The 17,142-nt window shown below is 36.4% G+C and overlaps 1 protein-coding gene across 17 annotated transcripts in view; it reads left to right on the forward strand.

The window, feature by feature from the left end:
* The window catches only part of PPIP5K2 (diphosphoinositol pentakisphosphate kinase 2), an 84,095-nt gene that overhangs the window by 60,235 nt on the left and 6,718 nt on the right, over positions 1 to 17,142 (forward strand). For 6 of the 17 annotated variants that reach the window (XM_019532430.1, XM_019532429.1, XM_019532428.1 and 3 more), the window contains 9 exons: positions 955 to 1,062; positions 1,156 to 1,272; positions 2,122 to 2,295; positions 5,970 to 6,143; positions 7,406 to 7,475; positions 9,585 to 9,704; positions 10,675 to 10,737; positions 14,773 to 14,919; positions 15,574 to 15,702. In XM_019532430.1, coding sequence (XP_019387975.1) covers positions 955 to 1,062; positions 1,156 to 1,272; positions 2,122 to 2,295; positions 5,970 to 6,143; positions 7,406 to 7,475; positions 9,585 to 9,704; positions 10,675 to 10,737; positions 14,773 to 14,919; positions 15,574 to 15,702 — 1,102 coding nt within the window. The other 11 variants (XM_019532435.1, XM_019532438.1, XM_019532436.1 and 8 more) reach the window with 8 other exon arrangements.

The raw sequence follows: 17,142 nt of genomic DNA on the forward strand, positions 1-17,142 counted from the left end.
GTATATTAGAAAACATTCACATTTGTATTATGCACTCAAGTCATCTGGGAACTCTTTGGTTTAGTAGAAAAATACAAGGGAAAATATTTTAAGGTTACTTTTAGTGCAACTTCTAATGCATGGTAATTTCCAGGCAGAGACTTGCATTTGAACTCTTCAGTGCCTCCTACTTAGGTAAAACTTTAAGATCGCCTAATTATAGTTTAGATACCAACATGAATGATTTGCCTCAGTTTCCAGTAGGACAGCAGTGGTGATTTATGGGAGCCAAAGCAAGAATGGTTAATGGGAATGAGGCTATATGAAGGAAAATTATCACAGCTGAGGCAACAGTAAACCTTATCACTTAATGAATTCAAGTTGAGGGAACTAGTTATTCTTCATCCCAGAATTTTGTAAGAACTGGCACATAAAATTAGTAGGCTAGATAGCAGCGATATTTTTAATGATCCAAATGCAGCATTACCCACTTTAGGTTTTAATGCTCCTTCATCCAGGGCTAATGTTGGAGTAAGCTTGCTGCCTTTGAACATTCTCAGCTCATTCACCTGCAACAATTAAAAGCTAGCTGCTGCCCTCTCAAAACATTCCCTTTTGGAAAGGGCGTCAAGCATTTCTGTGCCTTTGCTTTAATAGGCTGCAAAGCTTTAGAACAAATTTTGAAGGGGAGGTTATTAGGGAGGTAAGTGGAAATGTGGTTAAAAAAAATGCAAACAAATAAAACAGGCCCCCAACTTAGATTTTGTCAGACTAATTGATTCCGTAGATGAGTGGTGCTCAAACTTTGGAACCTGTGGGAGAGGTGAATGGCATGAAACTAGGCTGCTGGCCAGATTGTGCCCCGCACAGCCTTAGCTGGCCCCTGTATGCTGTAATTGGGTCCTAAGGCCCTGTGCTAGTATCTTTTAATTTTTTTTAAAATACATGTTATCAAATGTTTCATTTACTTTTAAGGAATCAAAAGATGATCAGTGGAAGCGAGCTATGGATTATCTCAATGTTGTCAATGAACTTAATTACATGACTCAGATTGTTATCATGCTGTACGAGGATCCAAACAAGGTAATTAAGCAAACTGAAAAAAAAACCCCATCTGCAGAGATGGTTAATTCAGGCTATATATTAAAGAGTAAATGTACTGTTCACTTTCTCTAGGAACCGTCTTCAGAGGAACGTTTTCATGTTGAGCTGCACTTCAGTCCAGGAGCTAAAGGCTGTGAAGAGGATAAAAACTTACCAGCTGGTTATGGATATAGACCTGCCTCGAGAGAGGTAATATTTCACTTAAAATTATATTAAAATAATAAATATATTTAAGTTCATGGACTTGCTGATTTCTAAAAAAAACTAAGAAAATGCACCTTCACTTGCAAATTAAACTTTAAAAATCCTTTTGTGTGCTCAGGGCTATTAAATAATCTGTAAACTAAATTGCAAACATGTCATAATTCTGATCCTTCAATTGCAAACAGATACTGTATTTGATAACCTTATATCAGCTCATCCTAAAAGTATGTTTTTTACAGCATATATGATCTCAGCTTTTTATGATTTTTTTATGGCTTTAAGAATCTTCAACTGCATAGGGGAAAATGGCATCAGCAGGTAATCACGCTTTTTCTGATGTTTTGACAACTGCACAAAATGACACACACAATAATTTGAGTAAAACAGTGATATTTTCAGTTGTACCTGGATGCCTGTATAATTAAGTAATTAAGCATAAGAAAGTTTAAGACTCTGGGCTTAGTCCTACCCCATTTAATTTGGCAGGAGTTTTACCATTGATTTCAATTAGGGGCCAAAACTTTACGTTTGCATCCAGCAAGGAACCTGCACAAAGACAGTATGATGTAAAAAATAAGGGTGCAGGTATAGGTATCATTGTGCACATTGTGCTAAGTTGCAAGTAGTTAAAGTAGTAGATGCTTTTTGTAGGTGTGTAAAAGACTGTTAAGTACTACTTTTATAGTTTAAAAGCTTTAAGCTACATGCATACAACTAACATCTTATGTGTATAAAGTAACTTAAGCTTTTTGTCTTACTCATTTTACTTAATCGATTTTTGTGTCCAAATGTCACAGTGTCATGCTAACACGAACAAGTAATCTTTCCTTGTAGAATGAAGGCCCCAAGAAAAACTCGCATAGAAATGATAGTGATGAAGAGGTGCATGCTTCCAGGAAGGATGAAATGGATCGTTCAGTAGTTATGTTCAAACCCATGGTTTCAGACCCAATTCACATACACAGAAAGTCGCCCCTTCCAAGATCCAGGAAGATTGGTTCTGTTGAAGTAAGTGTTTGTATCCTAGATCACGTTTCTTCCTATGGAAGTTAACTCCTCATTAACTCATAGCCAAAACGAAAGACATTTATTCTTTTTTAATAACACAAAAATAGGATGGTGTTCCTCTCAAAGGGCTGTTTTTTTAACTTTGTGAGAAATCCTCCATGGCAATGGTTGTCTGAAAAGAATTTCAAAACCTGTCTGAGACTCTCTTGCCGTATATTACTTTTTTTCCTTTAGCATTTCAAATCTTACTGATTAACCCTCATTATTTGAAAATGAAGATACATTTTCACTCTAAATTATGCCTCCTTCAAGCTGACTAACATACATTTGCTTGCATATGCATCCTTACCAGACATTGTTGTTTGAAATTTAAAACAAATATTGAGATTTTTAGTTCTTGATGAGTACTGGGCAGTGCAAGAGGTGACAGCTGCTAAAGCTCCTGGTAGACAAGGTTCTTCAGACTCTAACTGCACAGCTGCCTGCACAGAGGGGCACCTATGGTTGGGGATCAGCAAGCTCCTTGCTCCCTGACTATACTTCCCTGTTGCCCTCTTCCCCTTCCTGCCCCCCACAAACATGGAAGCTAGGAACTCCTTATTCTCCAGGTGCCATTCTGCAGGTGACTGGGAATGTAAGAAGTGGGGGGTGCAGCTGGGGCTCCCAGCTGCATGCCTGCTTTTTAAAAGTCTGGAGTGCCATGAGCCCAGTATCAGCAGCCCTTCCTTGATGTCAAGCTTATAGTGTCCTGGACCTTTAAAAAGAAAGATTGCAGCTCTGCGTCCCAGCTGAACATCTGTCTGCTTCTTTTTTTTTTTTAACATTCCTGAATGCCAAAAACCCAACATCAGGGAGAGGCTCCCCAATATCAGACTCATGGTCCCCCCACAATGGTGCAGCTGGAAATGGAGGACCTCCTACCATCCCCTGGTGCGCATGCCAGGTGCCTTTTTAAACAGTGTGCTGTTTTAAAGAGGTGTCTAACCTGTGCAGTGAGAAATGGGGAAGGATCCCCCTCCCCCAGCTGCACTTGTGTGTTTAAAGAGCTACCTGGTGCTAGCAGCCAGGGGTGAGAGCTTTTCCATCCCACACTGCTTATGTCAGGTACCTCTCTAAAGTAGTATGTGCAGCTCTCTCTAAAGTAGCACGTGGGAGGTGAGAAATTTTTCCATCCCCAGCTCTATGCCTGGCATCTTCCAGATATATACCCGAGTTCAGGCCCATGAGCTGCCCCAGCCTACTCCTGCCAATTGGGCAGGGGCTGGCTTTATTCTGGACTCCACAGCTGCCCCATGCTAACCCTCAACACTTAGGTGAGCGTTGGGATTTAGCACCAGACATCCCTGGTCCCAGCTCAGACCCAGGCTTTCCCATGTCCGAGCCTCAGAGTATTGGACTTATGCCAGGGGTCTAAGAATAATATTTTCAGCGGCATTTGTTTTCATATAAAGCAAGTGACTCCCAGCGGCACAGCAGTTGAAGGTAAGAGAACAAATGGGCAGCATGCTTTGAGGGGAGGTGGGACTGTGTGTTTCTCAGTCTTTAGATAAATACTGCAAGACCCTTATTGTCTTCAGTTACCTAGGCCAGTGGTCCTTAACCTTTTTTTTGTACTAGAACCTATTTGTAAACATGGATGGCTAGTCCTGGCCCAGTGCCCCTCACTTCTGATTCCCTGCCCCCAGCCCTCCCTTAGTATGTGGGGCAGGAGGTGGGTGTGTGGGGAAGGGGGGCCCCAAGCAGCTCCTGGCAGGCTGGAACACTTCCAGCCTGCAGGGGAAGAGCCACGGTTTCCCACATTTTTCTTTTTTAAAGGAGAATCCATTTTTAAAGTTTGTTAATCCATTTTTAAAGTTTATTTGCAACTCTTTCATATATTCTTGTGACCCACTTTTGGGTCGCAACCCATGGGTTGAGAAACACTGACCTAGGCCATGACATCTATATCTAATTACTAAAACATCACTATGAGGTGGGTAAACCAACAGTACACTGCTGATACTACTTACATGGTTGAACAGTAAAGCTTTATCGGTGCTTGTTGAACGTTGTGATAAATGACACAAGCCCTTATTACTCTCTCATTCTCATTTTTTTAAAAACAGTAAACTTCTAAGGCTATGCAATGTGCCTTTTTATATCTGTCTCTGAAATGGGTTGCTTATGTAGCTTGAATATGTAATTACAAGTAACTCAGTGACTGAATACATGGGAATAATATGTGTGGTTTTGTTTTCTAATGGTACATAAGATAAATAAGGGGTAGACAGTAGTTTTGAATATTTAGAGAATTCACATTTCCTTTTTTCAAAGTGTACCTTTAATGTTCAAAATTGCTTGAATCTCAACAATTCTAAAAATTGTTTTCATTCTGATGGTGCAAGCTCTTTTCCGGGAAAGGAGTTCACACTCAGTTTTGTAATATTTAATTAACTTAACCATTTTCATTTTTTGGTAAATTTTCAGAAGTTGATTTCAAAAAGTATTTTTATATGAATTACTAAATTTTGAGTTTCCACAGGTAACAGAATTAATTAGAACTTGTTCCAGCATCCAGATTTTAAGAAAACACTGATTTTTTTACATCCTATAGAAAAAAGGTTAATGTAAATAACTATCACTTATGACATTTTAGATCTTTCCACTTTTATGCATCTGTTTGTGCACAGATTTATACAGCACACTGAAATCTGCAAACCAGTCTTTGGAAGATTTAAGAATGGTGTTTTTTAAGGCTAAACAACTATAATATGATGTCATCTTAAACTACACTGCCTTGGACTTCACTTTCTGCTATGGTTCATTCATTTAAGGGGACACTGCTAGATTGTTTAGGCTTAGCCTCTCTCTCTCTCTATATCTATATCTATATAACTTCCAGTAAACATTGGATCTTTAATGAAGCTTTTTAATCTGAATGATATTTCCCTAACAGTATTCAACACGTACTTTAGCTGTGTTTACAAGCACATGATGACCAGAAATTTAAGCTGACTAGTGTCAGCTTCCTTTGCTCTGAAAGTAAAATGAGAAAAACAAAATTTAAATGGCAAAAATCAAATATTCACTAGTATTACTTTGTGGTGATATCAACACAAGTAGAGAAATTTAGCATTTTTAGCCTGACATTGTCCCTTAAAATTTCTTACCTTTTCAACATCTGAAGTTCCTAAGTGTTTTAATGTTGAGACCTCTTTGCTGCAACCACTACCGTGATTGACTTTCCAGTGTAATTCCAAAATCTTTTGAAATTTCAAAATTAACATAGTACATGTTAATTGCAAGGGAAAATATCTATTAAATAACAAATAGGAAAGTTTAATATACTTAGATAAACTATTAAACAGTATATCTAGAACAACAAATTTTTTCCATTTCCAATACATTTTAAAGCTGGAAGAAAAGATTTATTTTGCATTGAATAAATTTATTTGCCAGAAATTTGGCAAAATGAATGGGTTAGAAGCCATAGTTGATTATGTTCTTAAGAAGAATTTGTCATGTTAGTCGCTCCTAATTACTGTTTAATAGTCTTAGTTGTATGTAAAAGGGTGCAAAAAAACTGGATTTTTGTTTGGAGTTTTTTTGTTTGTTTTTTTCTTTTCTGTTCATTTGGCTCTGTTGAATCTAACTTTGCATGATTTGCTGTTTTTTGCCCCCTTTCTCACTTCCAGGAAGACAGCCCCCTGAGTGTGTCTAGCCCAGAGGGTATTGGTACCTGGCTGCATTACACCAGTGGTGTGGGTACTGGGCGTCGAAGACGCAGATCAGGGGAACAAATCACTTCTTCCCCTGTCTCCCCTAAATCATTGGCTTTCACATCCAGTATTTTTGGCTCATGGCAACAGGTTTTTAAACTTTACTTCATTAAACATTATTATGCATTCCAAGCAACAACCAGCTGTCTTTAAGGACATCTAATCCCTTGTCATGGATTACGTTCAAAGTAAATTCTTCCACCTTTTAAAATGCTAGTTACTTCCAAGAATGTCTGGGGGGGGGGAAAAAGCAAGTGCATGGTTTTTTTTCACTGAATGTGTTAGATATTTCCAGAATGAATTTGTTTCTTTTCATAGAGATTATAAATATTAACGCTGTAGAAAAAGCATAGCTCACTGCTGAATGAAACAGACTTTTGCTTTGGCTTAGTTGTCCTTTAAGACTTTAAAAACAGCATTGCTTAATTTGGTGGTAGGTAAATTTAAAACACTTTTCAGTAATGACAAACAATGCCATTAAAATAATTTATTTGGGGTTTGATATTGCTGTTCAAAATTTGTTGTGCATATATATTTTCAGTGGCCTGGTATTAACTGTGCAGGAAACAAACTCTAGCACTAATTTTTCTTGCCTTCACTCCTGTATCTGGAGGTATCTAATTTAAAAAAAATAAAAACAGTACTTCATCCATTAAATTTTGCAATATTTTGAAGTCTTATTCCCCATCTCCCCAATATTGGGAAAAATAGGACAAATGAGTCATATAAAATTATTATTAGTTCAAATATCAATGAAGGTCTAAAGTTTGCTTAATAATTCAAAATATTGTTTGTGTATAGGATAATGGATGGTGTTCTGTTAATCATGCCCCTTTCTTTTCTAAGAGTTTCAGCAATTTCCATTTGGTTTTGGAAATTTAAGCAACTTGTGCATAGGAAAAAGTATATATACGTCAGTAAAAGCTGTGAACATCTGAAGGTTACACTGATAGAGCCCGTGCATGGATCAGTGACTGTATGGTGTCCTCAATAGCCTGTCTTTCCTTCCCTCCCCTTCCTTTTCCAATACAGGCGCAGTTTAGGAGAGTGCATTTGGTAAAATAAAATAAGTCTGTCTCAACTGTATATGTTCTCATCTTTGTCATGGTCTGTCCTTTTTCATTCTGAATGCCTGCTTTGCACCCCCTCATTGCAAGGATCTCATATGTGAAATGGACTCCCTTCAGAAAGGGATATCGCATGATTTTTTCATACTTTTTATGTATTTCTACTAACATATATCATACGGCTTATTAACACTTGTCTGTCTGGAACAGGCTGCTGTATCAAGTTTAATGGACACTACATGTTGCTATTCTCTTTTTCCTTATTTTTCTATTTTCTATATCCAGGTCTTATCAGAAACCAGTAGTAGCTTAAGAACACCAAGAACTATTCTGGAACAAAAACAGAGTGGTCTAGGTATGTGCATACAATTGAAATTTTGTCTCGTATACATACTTTCCAGCATCTGTAGTTTAGCATGCAGCTATGTGATCTTGGAATTTTAAAAGCTTATTTTCATAAATACAGAAGCAAATAGTTGTATTTTTTAATGTAATTATACCTGGTAACTCATTGAACCCACTGAGTTTGGTAATATTTTGGTAACAACTTCTTTTATGAAAACTGTATCAAAAAAGAACAAAACAGGTGAGACTTCACATTGAAACTTTGCTCTGACCTAGAACTCCTCTCGGTTTTATTTTGAAGTAACTTGTAGTTCATGACCTTGATTCCAAAAAATTATGTAGAGATGTTAAGTGCCCATTGTATAGAACCTGGTAAAACTCTCAGATATGCAACGTGTGTTTCCTGCTATGGGCAATAGAGACAAATTAAAGATAATTCTCCTGGATGGAAACCTCTCCCTCAACCAAGCAAACAAAATCTGCCCCACTGCTGTGCTTTGTCTTTTACGAAGAAACTTCAGTTCTTAATGAGACCTGAAGTTTTTTGCGCTCCCCTCTCCTCCCAACTTTCTTTCAGTGTACAAATTTATTATTTTAACTGTGTGGTTTATTATAACATACTGTTAAATTACTTTAATTCAAGTAATATTTTCCTGTTATTGCTATGGAACAGACATTATTTTGTTTGATTATTATAAGTTAATGTTGTATATGTGTTTATATAAATGCAAAAAATTGTCTGTTTTGTGAAATAACTTGGTACGCATTAAACAGCACGCACACAGGTTCAGTGCATTGAACTATAAGGCTTACTATCTCTCCATTTTAAGAAACTGTTCTCTTTTGTATTTCTGTCTCTGTGATACTCTTACATCTTATTTTCATAGTAAAATGCATACATCAGGTGGTCTTGATTACTGAAGTAAATTTTTCCAACATGGTGGCTAAAATTAAACGTCCTTTTCTTTTTCAATGTGACACAATATGGTTTGTTGAAACTGATATATTGTGTGCATAGCTCAAGGTATTCTGTTTTGGTGTTAAAGGCTTTTGCCACAGACCAGGCGCCAGATTTATATTGGCTGTGGTTGGTCACATGTGCTAGTAATGCTCCCTGACTTAGGGTTACTGTAACTAGTGAAGTGGTGGAGTTACTTGACTGTTCTAAATCTACCACTATGCATAGAAAAACGTTGGTAAGTCAGAACTAGGCCTCCAGTTAATAGCATTTCCTTTACAGAGGAGTAATCGTAATAGTAGTAGAGGTTAAAGAAAGTTAAAATTTTCAATATCAATTTTCTCATTTTACTCATTGAGGTGAGATTTTTATTATGGTGGGTAATAAAAAACAAATATTTTTCATGTTTTTGTACTTAATTATGTTTTTTTTTTTTTCCCCAGACAATTTGTTATAAATCCCTTTTATCTTAGTGACAAGATTATTTTTGATTTGGTAACAGAAGTATACATATACTACGAATACAAAGATGTGTCTCGAGGAAAGAATTGAAGCTAAACTTAGCGAAATTTTTATTTCCAAGTTTAGAATTTGCTGTGACAATAGCTAAAGTACTGATGCCTGTATGTCAGCTTTGGTTATCTTGTTTCACGTCAGTTCGTGAGTGATGGGAAGTAGAAGTTTTCTATGTTAAGTCTAAGGAAATGTATGAGTGTATGAAGTTGTCACCTGCTGTCTTAGAGATTTAATTTCAATAACGGCAATAATTATATTTGCCAGATTATGTTTGTTTCAGATCTGCAAGATCTGCAACTCGTAACTTTGTGTCTTTCTTTTTTATTTGTTATTTTTTGTTTATATTGATGCTAACTAGTAATTTTTCTTTACCAAAACTGACAACAGGAAATGAAGTCCCTTTGTTAAAGTCCGGTCCTCTGTTTGCACATGTAGCAGAGGGTGCTGTGACGTGTAGAAGCACAGTAAATTATGATAGTTACAGCCTACAAGTCTGACATTACAAGCATATTGTGAACCTGTCCAAGGCACTGCCAAAGGCTGCCTTTTGTGTGGTAAGAGCCATGTGCTTGCATGCTGCATGCATCCCCAATGTGAATGGAAGAACACCTGGTTGTTGTATGTATTTTCTCTAACTCCCATCAGGGTCTCACTGTGCGGGCCTGTTTAGCACCTCAGTGCTCGGGGGTTCTTCAAGCGCACCTAACCTACAGGATTATGCTCGTACTCATCGTAAAAAGCTGACTTCTTCTGGCTTCATAGATGGTATGTGCACACTCTCGCACATGCACGCACAAACCCATGTGCACACATTAAACCTCTAAAGACAACCCTTAGGCTGCTGATTTAATGGAATCCTAGAATCCTTTGCCTTAGTATTTAGTTGTATGAATTTCTGTTGCTGCTTCCTTGCCTGTAATGCAATTTAAAAAAAAATTTTTTTTGGTTCAGTTCAATGGCACTGTAAATCCTTGTTCCTGTCTTTCATGATATGCTCATCGTTTTATTTTTACAAGTTCACATATGTATAACAGACATTGAGATATTTCAGGATATGCATACATTAAAAAGAAATTAAAAACAAAAAATTCAGTTGGAAATGCTCTTTAATCATTAAACCTGATATCTAGTAATTCCTTGATGACCTTGAACTGAAATGTATTGCATGGAGCATTTACAAGGAACCAATGAAAATTACATTTAATTTTAAAAATACCAAGGGTGAAAATTTTAGGATTCCTCACTCTTTTTGGCCAGAAGAATAGTAGGTTACAGGTTTACGATAATCTGGGCCGAGTTCAGGTTTTCACAGGAGACTTCAGAATATACAGGTGATGTGTTCGTTTACACTGTTTACCCTGTTAACACTGAGGTCAAGTAGTATTAATAGGGTTTGAGTTTGTTTTTTCACCTTCCCAGCACACCCCAAAATCACTCTTCTCAGTGTCTAATTCTAACTAGATATAACTTTGTATGCCACAATCACTAGCTCATCCTGCTTTTTTTCCATGTACTTCATTAAATATCTTGCAGTTATCGACAACCAAGCTTTTTCTCCTTTTTAACCTATATTTGACCTATGGTCCTTTCTCCCTAGTCCCTTTTGCATGCCATTCACTTCTAACCTTCTCATCGTGGGTTTTTGGGGGGTTTTTTTCCTTTCTTTCCTTTTTTTGAAATGTCCTTCTTTTGGTAGCTGTTACAAATTTCAGGTACCTGTTTTTCTCTTTCTCAGAAACCACACACGGTTCTGCTGTTAAAAGATTTTCTATCTCATTTGCTCGACACCCAACCAATGGTACGTTTTGCTTTTGTTTTAAAAAAGAAATACTCCCTTGCTTCATCCCTTATTCCTATTTTTATTTTGAACACGGTTGCACAGTATTGTCCAACCATCTGTCTTTGCAGACTTCAAAGAAGTGTAGTGCCAAATATAATCAGTAGATATGCTGATAGTCTCAAATCCTGTCTTCGCTATTCACTTTATATAACCATAATTTCAAAATTCACTCATCAGAAAATCTTTTGAAAAATGGAAATATTGCTTTTAATCACACTGTCCATTACAAATTACACTTGCTTCCCAATTTCTCAGGTAATCAGGTCCTGTATAGTATGTGATAAATACTGAGGCTTTTCTGGTCTTAAATGGCTTATTTCTCAGTACCTTAATATTCTTCTTCTTCCTCTTCCTCTGATTGAGATCTGAGGCTTCTGTTTCTAGAGTAAAACATGGTAACTGACAGCTGGAGGTTGCAGCCATCTTCTTGAAGTGACTCTAGATTAAAAAGTAAAAGAAAAGTGAGAGCTTTTTGGATCCATTTCTATTAATCTGCAAAATGATTGAAAAAAATGCCACTTAACCTTTCTAGGCTTATTAATTCCCTCTGTTCATCTAATAATCACAGTATGAGAGTTGCTTACCTCTTGCATTGACCTCTTGAACTTCAGGGATGAGAATTTTAACTCATCCCAAGAATAGCATGTTTTAATGATGTCTGGTTTAACCCACGAACAATTGAAGATAGAGGTATATTTTTCTCTCCATCTGTGAGATATTTTGTGCATACCTTTCTACCTCAGTAAATAGGTCCTATAACTACCCTGTTCACTGAAATTAGGCTCAAGTCTTCAGCATTTACTAAATCTTAATTTTGTTTTTCAAGATTTCTTAGGATTCCAAAACTGCACAGTCAGTACAGTGAGAGGCTAATAAGGTCTTATGGAAATAAAGTGAAAGCAGCCATTGTGCTTTTAGACTACAGAAGTCTTGTTACTTAAAGCCTAGGTAGGAACAAAATATGTGATTCTCAATTTGTTTTCTTCTGAAGAATTAAATCATGAGCCATACTTTTAACCATTGTATCAACTTGGAGTAGTTAGTAAAGTTCAGCGATACAGTTGCCTCCTGACACATTACTGGTATAGTACTAGATTGGAAGGTTTGCCTTTATGCCTGTAATTTATACAAGTTAAAAGGCAGAGATTAATATTTTCTTGGAAATGAAAAAAATAGGCATTACTCTTTATAAATCACAATCTAAACAACATAGCAAGTGCTTTATTTAAAACTTAGAGCAAAAGAGTTGAAAGTGGGAAAGATGAGCGCTAGGTTTGAGACGGCATCTGTTTACCATAGCTTTAAATACTTCTTTATTATGCTCTGTTCCCTTTGGAACTCTTACCGTGACTAGGCAGGTTTTCATTTAAAAAAAAAAAAAAAAGTAAACAGAATCAATTTAACGCGCACCTTAAGATAGCTGTGATTCATTTCATAAAAGCGCTTTTTTCACACATCTTTCACAAATTAATGCATGCTGTATGTGCATCTATGAAGTTTAAATTTATTCCAGGTTTTCAAGTTTCTTTACCAACTATATTGATGTTGTCTTGTCTGTCCTCTGGACTGTCATTTGATTCTCTTTCTCGCTCTTTATTTCCATAACTTTGTGATGTTGCAACTTCTAACCCATTTCACAGACTTGCCCCCACCCTTTCATTTTTAGTTCAAGGAACATGATGAAGAAGTATCTTCTCACAGTGCTTTATTTTCTGGGCCTCTATGCAGAACATCCACACCTCTTTAGGTGCTGGTCCACTTCCTCTGTGGAATTTCTAAGCTCCAGTGGTATGTCTATATAGTCTTTTAAATGTAAGACAGGAGGGTGGCTTTCTAAATTGTCGTGTTAACCCTTTCATTGTCTTGCATTCTGAAAGGGGGCTATTGCTTACTAAGAATGAATGCACCAAAAACTTAAGGGAAGTTAACATTTACAGAAAATTACATTATTTAAAGAGGTACTGACAGATATATATATTTTTTTACTAAAAATAGTCTCTTTTTTTAATATAGCCTCCTAAAAAGTAACAGTTGCATATAGGTTTTTATGCCAGGTAGACTAACAAACCATTGCTGTTAAAATTATTATTTTACTACATTGTCGTAGCTCATGGAATCTATTTACAGTTTCTCTTTTTTGTTTTTGTTTTTTGACAATTTTGCTATCAAGCAAGACACTAGGGGTTTTTTCATAGTATACATAGCAGGAATTTTTTTTAAGTGAACATAAATAGTTAATTATTTCTAACAACAATAATAATGTTTTAATTTCTTTGGGAGCTCTTTTCTTGCCATCTCTTGCTGTATGCTGTAGGATTAGTAATAGGTCCTTATAATGTAAGTAAAGACAGTGATGTCATCTACCAAACTGTTAGATTGAAATGAAAATGTTTCTTAAAGCAATTTTTTTTTCAAAAAGTAGTAATATTTCTGTCAGGCTAATCTAAAAAGTCTTTTGAAAGTTGACTGTGATGCAAAGAGAGGGTTTACACTTTGCATCATGCTTTTTTATTTATTTATTTTTAAAGAATCTTAACTTTTATGCCAAATATTTATTTTAGTGCTTACACTGAAGCTTAACTGCTATCCTAATAAAAAGGTATACACAAAGGTGTATGCAGTGTTTTCTTTTGCACATGAAAACTGAGCTTCCATGAAATGCAACTTTATAGCTTTATAGTTGTATAAGTGGAGCTGATTAAGTAAATTTCAGCTATTTGGATTGGATCTCATTAGCAGGATTGGATCTCACATTAATCCAAGAGTGGTTGGGGTGGGTCCAAATATGAATTCAGAAGTTCTTGTGTTAAATTATCTAGAATTATTAGTTTATGTAAACTACTAAATGAAGACAAGCCTGGTATCAGAGGTGTGTAAATGTTTAGTAATATTTTTGAAGAAAAGAAGTTTACACTATATTGATATCTGTGAAAAATGTACCTTGAACTGAAACTTAAAACATTCTTTCATTAAGTATTGTCTTTTCATTTAAATAGACATCTTGGAAGAAATGTAGCAATTTATAGCATTGAACTGCAAAATTATAATGTTGCAGCTGTATATGGAAATGCTAATGTGGACAAATTTTTCCCTTCGAAATGCTTTTTGGATGCAGGTTTTCATTGAGAGCTATCAAACTTACATCTGTTTATAAAACTGCAGTATTAAGTATATGTGTGTATTAAATGCTTCTTGTTTCGTTGTAATACAAATATGCATGGTTGGCTTATGAAATGTCAATATGTTTGTACTAATGTTGGAATACAGTGTTGGATATCTCCCTCTGCTTTTTATTTGGTTTAGATTAACTGTTAGTTTTGAAATTTCCAGTAATATATGAATTGTGGGTTTTAAATGAATAAAGGTAGGTGTGAATCTGTGTTGTAAAATTAAGATAAACTCAAGGTACATATTAATTGGTTTTGCTGAACCTTCTTTTGGTAAGTTAAGGCAGCAGTCTTGTGCCAAGAATACCCCAAGAGGATGGAGGTTGAGTTCTGCATGCTTCGTCCTCTTGGGCCTACCAATATTTTTAGCTGTTCTCTGGCAAAGTGTCTCAGTTAAAAAAATCTACATGACCTAGCTAGATTACTACATCTGCTTGAATGAGTTCTTGTTTAGTGCTATGAATGGTGTGGGAATGAGTAAACAAAATATTGGCATTTCCATGTCTTTTTAATGGTTTACTTTGTCCTATTTAGTAATTTTTATGAAGTAACATAGGATTAGAACAAAGATATCTCTTCATCTTGTGTAGCCTGATTTATCTGTACTTGAGTTTTGTAGAGTGTTATATGCAGTATCTTGAGCCTAGTATGTCCTGAAATTCGTTCCAACTCAATCTTACAGAGCACTGATATCACGATTTCAAGAATATTGTGTTTGCACGTGTTGATACTGGATAATTCATTTTATACCATGTCTCTTGCTTGTACAAAAATTGCACTCTTATCTTATGTCTGGAAACCTCTTTTTATTTTTATTTTTTTGCAGGTTTTGAACTCTATTCCATGGTGCCTTCCATCTGCCCTCTGGAAACCCTGCACAACTCCCTTTCTTTAAAGCAGGTGGATGAATTTCTTGCCTCCATTGCTGCTCCTTCAAGTGACAATCTACCAGACACATCCACTGCTCATAGTTGTAATTCAATTTTTATTACTTTAAACCATTCAGCATTATTGTGCATAGTTGACAGAAGTCATTTGTAACAGGCCAAGGGTATAACTTTATTAAGAATTTATTAATGATTTTTATATATATTTTTGGACTAGCCTCTTCCTTATGTGGACTTTTCATATTTTAATGTGAACTTGAGTCAGTAGAAAGATTTTTTTTTTTTTTGGTTTTGCACCTTCTGGAGAGGCTGCTTGTGTCTGAATGTTTTTGTCCTCATCCTCTTCCCACAGTTGCAGTCCACTTAGCTTCTAGCTATGCCTCTTCATTCTGCAGTATACTCATATTGTAGACTTCTCAAACCAACGGGCATTCCTAGCAGTATTTTGTGCCATGTCAGAAGTCAGTATTAGTACTTATGTTGCCAGACTTCTTAACTTATTTTGGGCTCTGTGAAGCTCTTGCATTACTTTCATAGGTAGTTAAGGCAGATTTTCTTCCTTTTTTCCAAATTTGAAATGTTGATACAAAAATCACTGGTTGGGTTACGGATTCTGTAATTATAGAATTCATAATATTCACAGACGTGTGTTGTTTCTTATCTACTATTGTTTTGTTAATGTACAAATACTGGACAGATATATTGTTCACAATATAAAACGGATGTTTGTCTCCTTTCAGCATCTCCAACATATACAAGTCCATTGTCAGGAAGAAGAATCTCTTTAAATACATACACGCCTGCAAAAATCCAACCAACACCGCTTACAAACTTGACTGAAAAGCTAACAAAAGAAAAAACAACCTCATGTAAGTAACTTCTGTCACAGAGGCAGAGTAACTCATTTTCACTTAAACATTTTCCAGAATAGATAAGCTTGCCATTGGTGTGCTGAACAATTTCACAAAGAATATTATAAAATAAAATTCCTATCCATGTAGGGGATAGTCACAAAAAAGGTAATTATGGTATTGTACAAATTACTTTTACAAATAATACTTCAGTACCAAAACCCTTCTGCTGCTCTTAGAAGTTTTTGAGACTGTTGAATTGGCTGGAAAGTTCATGTACCTGACCTTAGCAAAAGAAATACATTTCTCAGCAATTTCAGAATACCTTTCCCCTGCTTCTGAGCTAGTGGAGCAAATGAAATATTTGTCTGCTTTGTCTGAAGGAGTAACTGAGGTAAAAGTGAATATGGACAAACAGCAAATGTTACTGTGATGCTGTACCTCACAATCAGGTAGAATACAGACACTTCCTTAATTTTGTCTTGGCAATTATGTAGTTGCAATGTATATATGTAGTACACTGAATTAGCATCCCTGTGCTTCAAAATGGCAGCGGGGACACTTAATCTAAAGCTTGTCGAATGACATTTTGAAGCATGGGGATGCTGATGCATGAGATGTGGGAAGCTGCTAGAATGCAGTCATTGCCACACTCCAGCAGACTTAATTAATCAATACTGCTCCGATGCACTGGGCGATGTGTTGGAATTTCAGTGCATCAGAGCAGCCTCCCTGATCATGTATAGTTTGTCCTAGTTCTCCTTGTATCTCCACATCTGCGTTTGTTCAGTAGCATTTAGTGAAAAGCTAAATAATTTAAAAAAAGAAAGTTTCTCTTGTAAAAGCAACACCGTTTTTCCCAATGAAGTTTTTAATCCAGTGTCTAGAGCACGGATACTCAACCTTTTGGTTGTACAAGTCAGATTGGACCCTGCATGCTAGGATCAGATCCCGTTCCCACATACAGAAATCAGGCTTACGAAGTCCTGCACTGCCTCTGCATTGGGGATCAGGCCTCATGCTACCATGCATGCCTGACCTAGCACACACAGTTACAGCTGCAGGTCTGGTTTGTGTTGAATACCCCTGCTGTAAACCGCTCAAGACCCATAAACATATTAAATCATAGACTCATAGAAAATAAGGGTTGTTAGGGACCTTAGGAGGTCATCTAGTCCAACTCCCTGCTCAAAGCAGGACCATCCCCAACTAAATCATTCCAGCCTGGGCTTTGTCAAGCTGGGCCTTAAAAACTTCCAAAGACGGAGATTCCTCCACCAATCCAGGTAACCTGGTCCAGTGCTTCACCACCCTCCTAATGAGAGAATTTTTCCTAATATCCAACCTAACCCTCCCTTGCTGCAACTTGAGATGATTGCTCCATATTCTGTCACGTGTCACCAGTGAGAACAGTCTAGCTCCATGTTCTTGGGAACCACCCTTCTGGTAGTTAAAGAT

This window comes from Crocodylus porosus, unplaced genomic scaffold, assembly GCF_001723895.1.
Source record: "Crocodylus porosus isolate Cpor-Errol unplaced genomic scaffold, CroPor_comp1, whole genome shotgun sequence".
Lineage (NCBI taxonomy): Eukaryota > Metazoa > Chordata > Crocodylia > Crocodylidae > Crocodylus > Crocodylus porosus.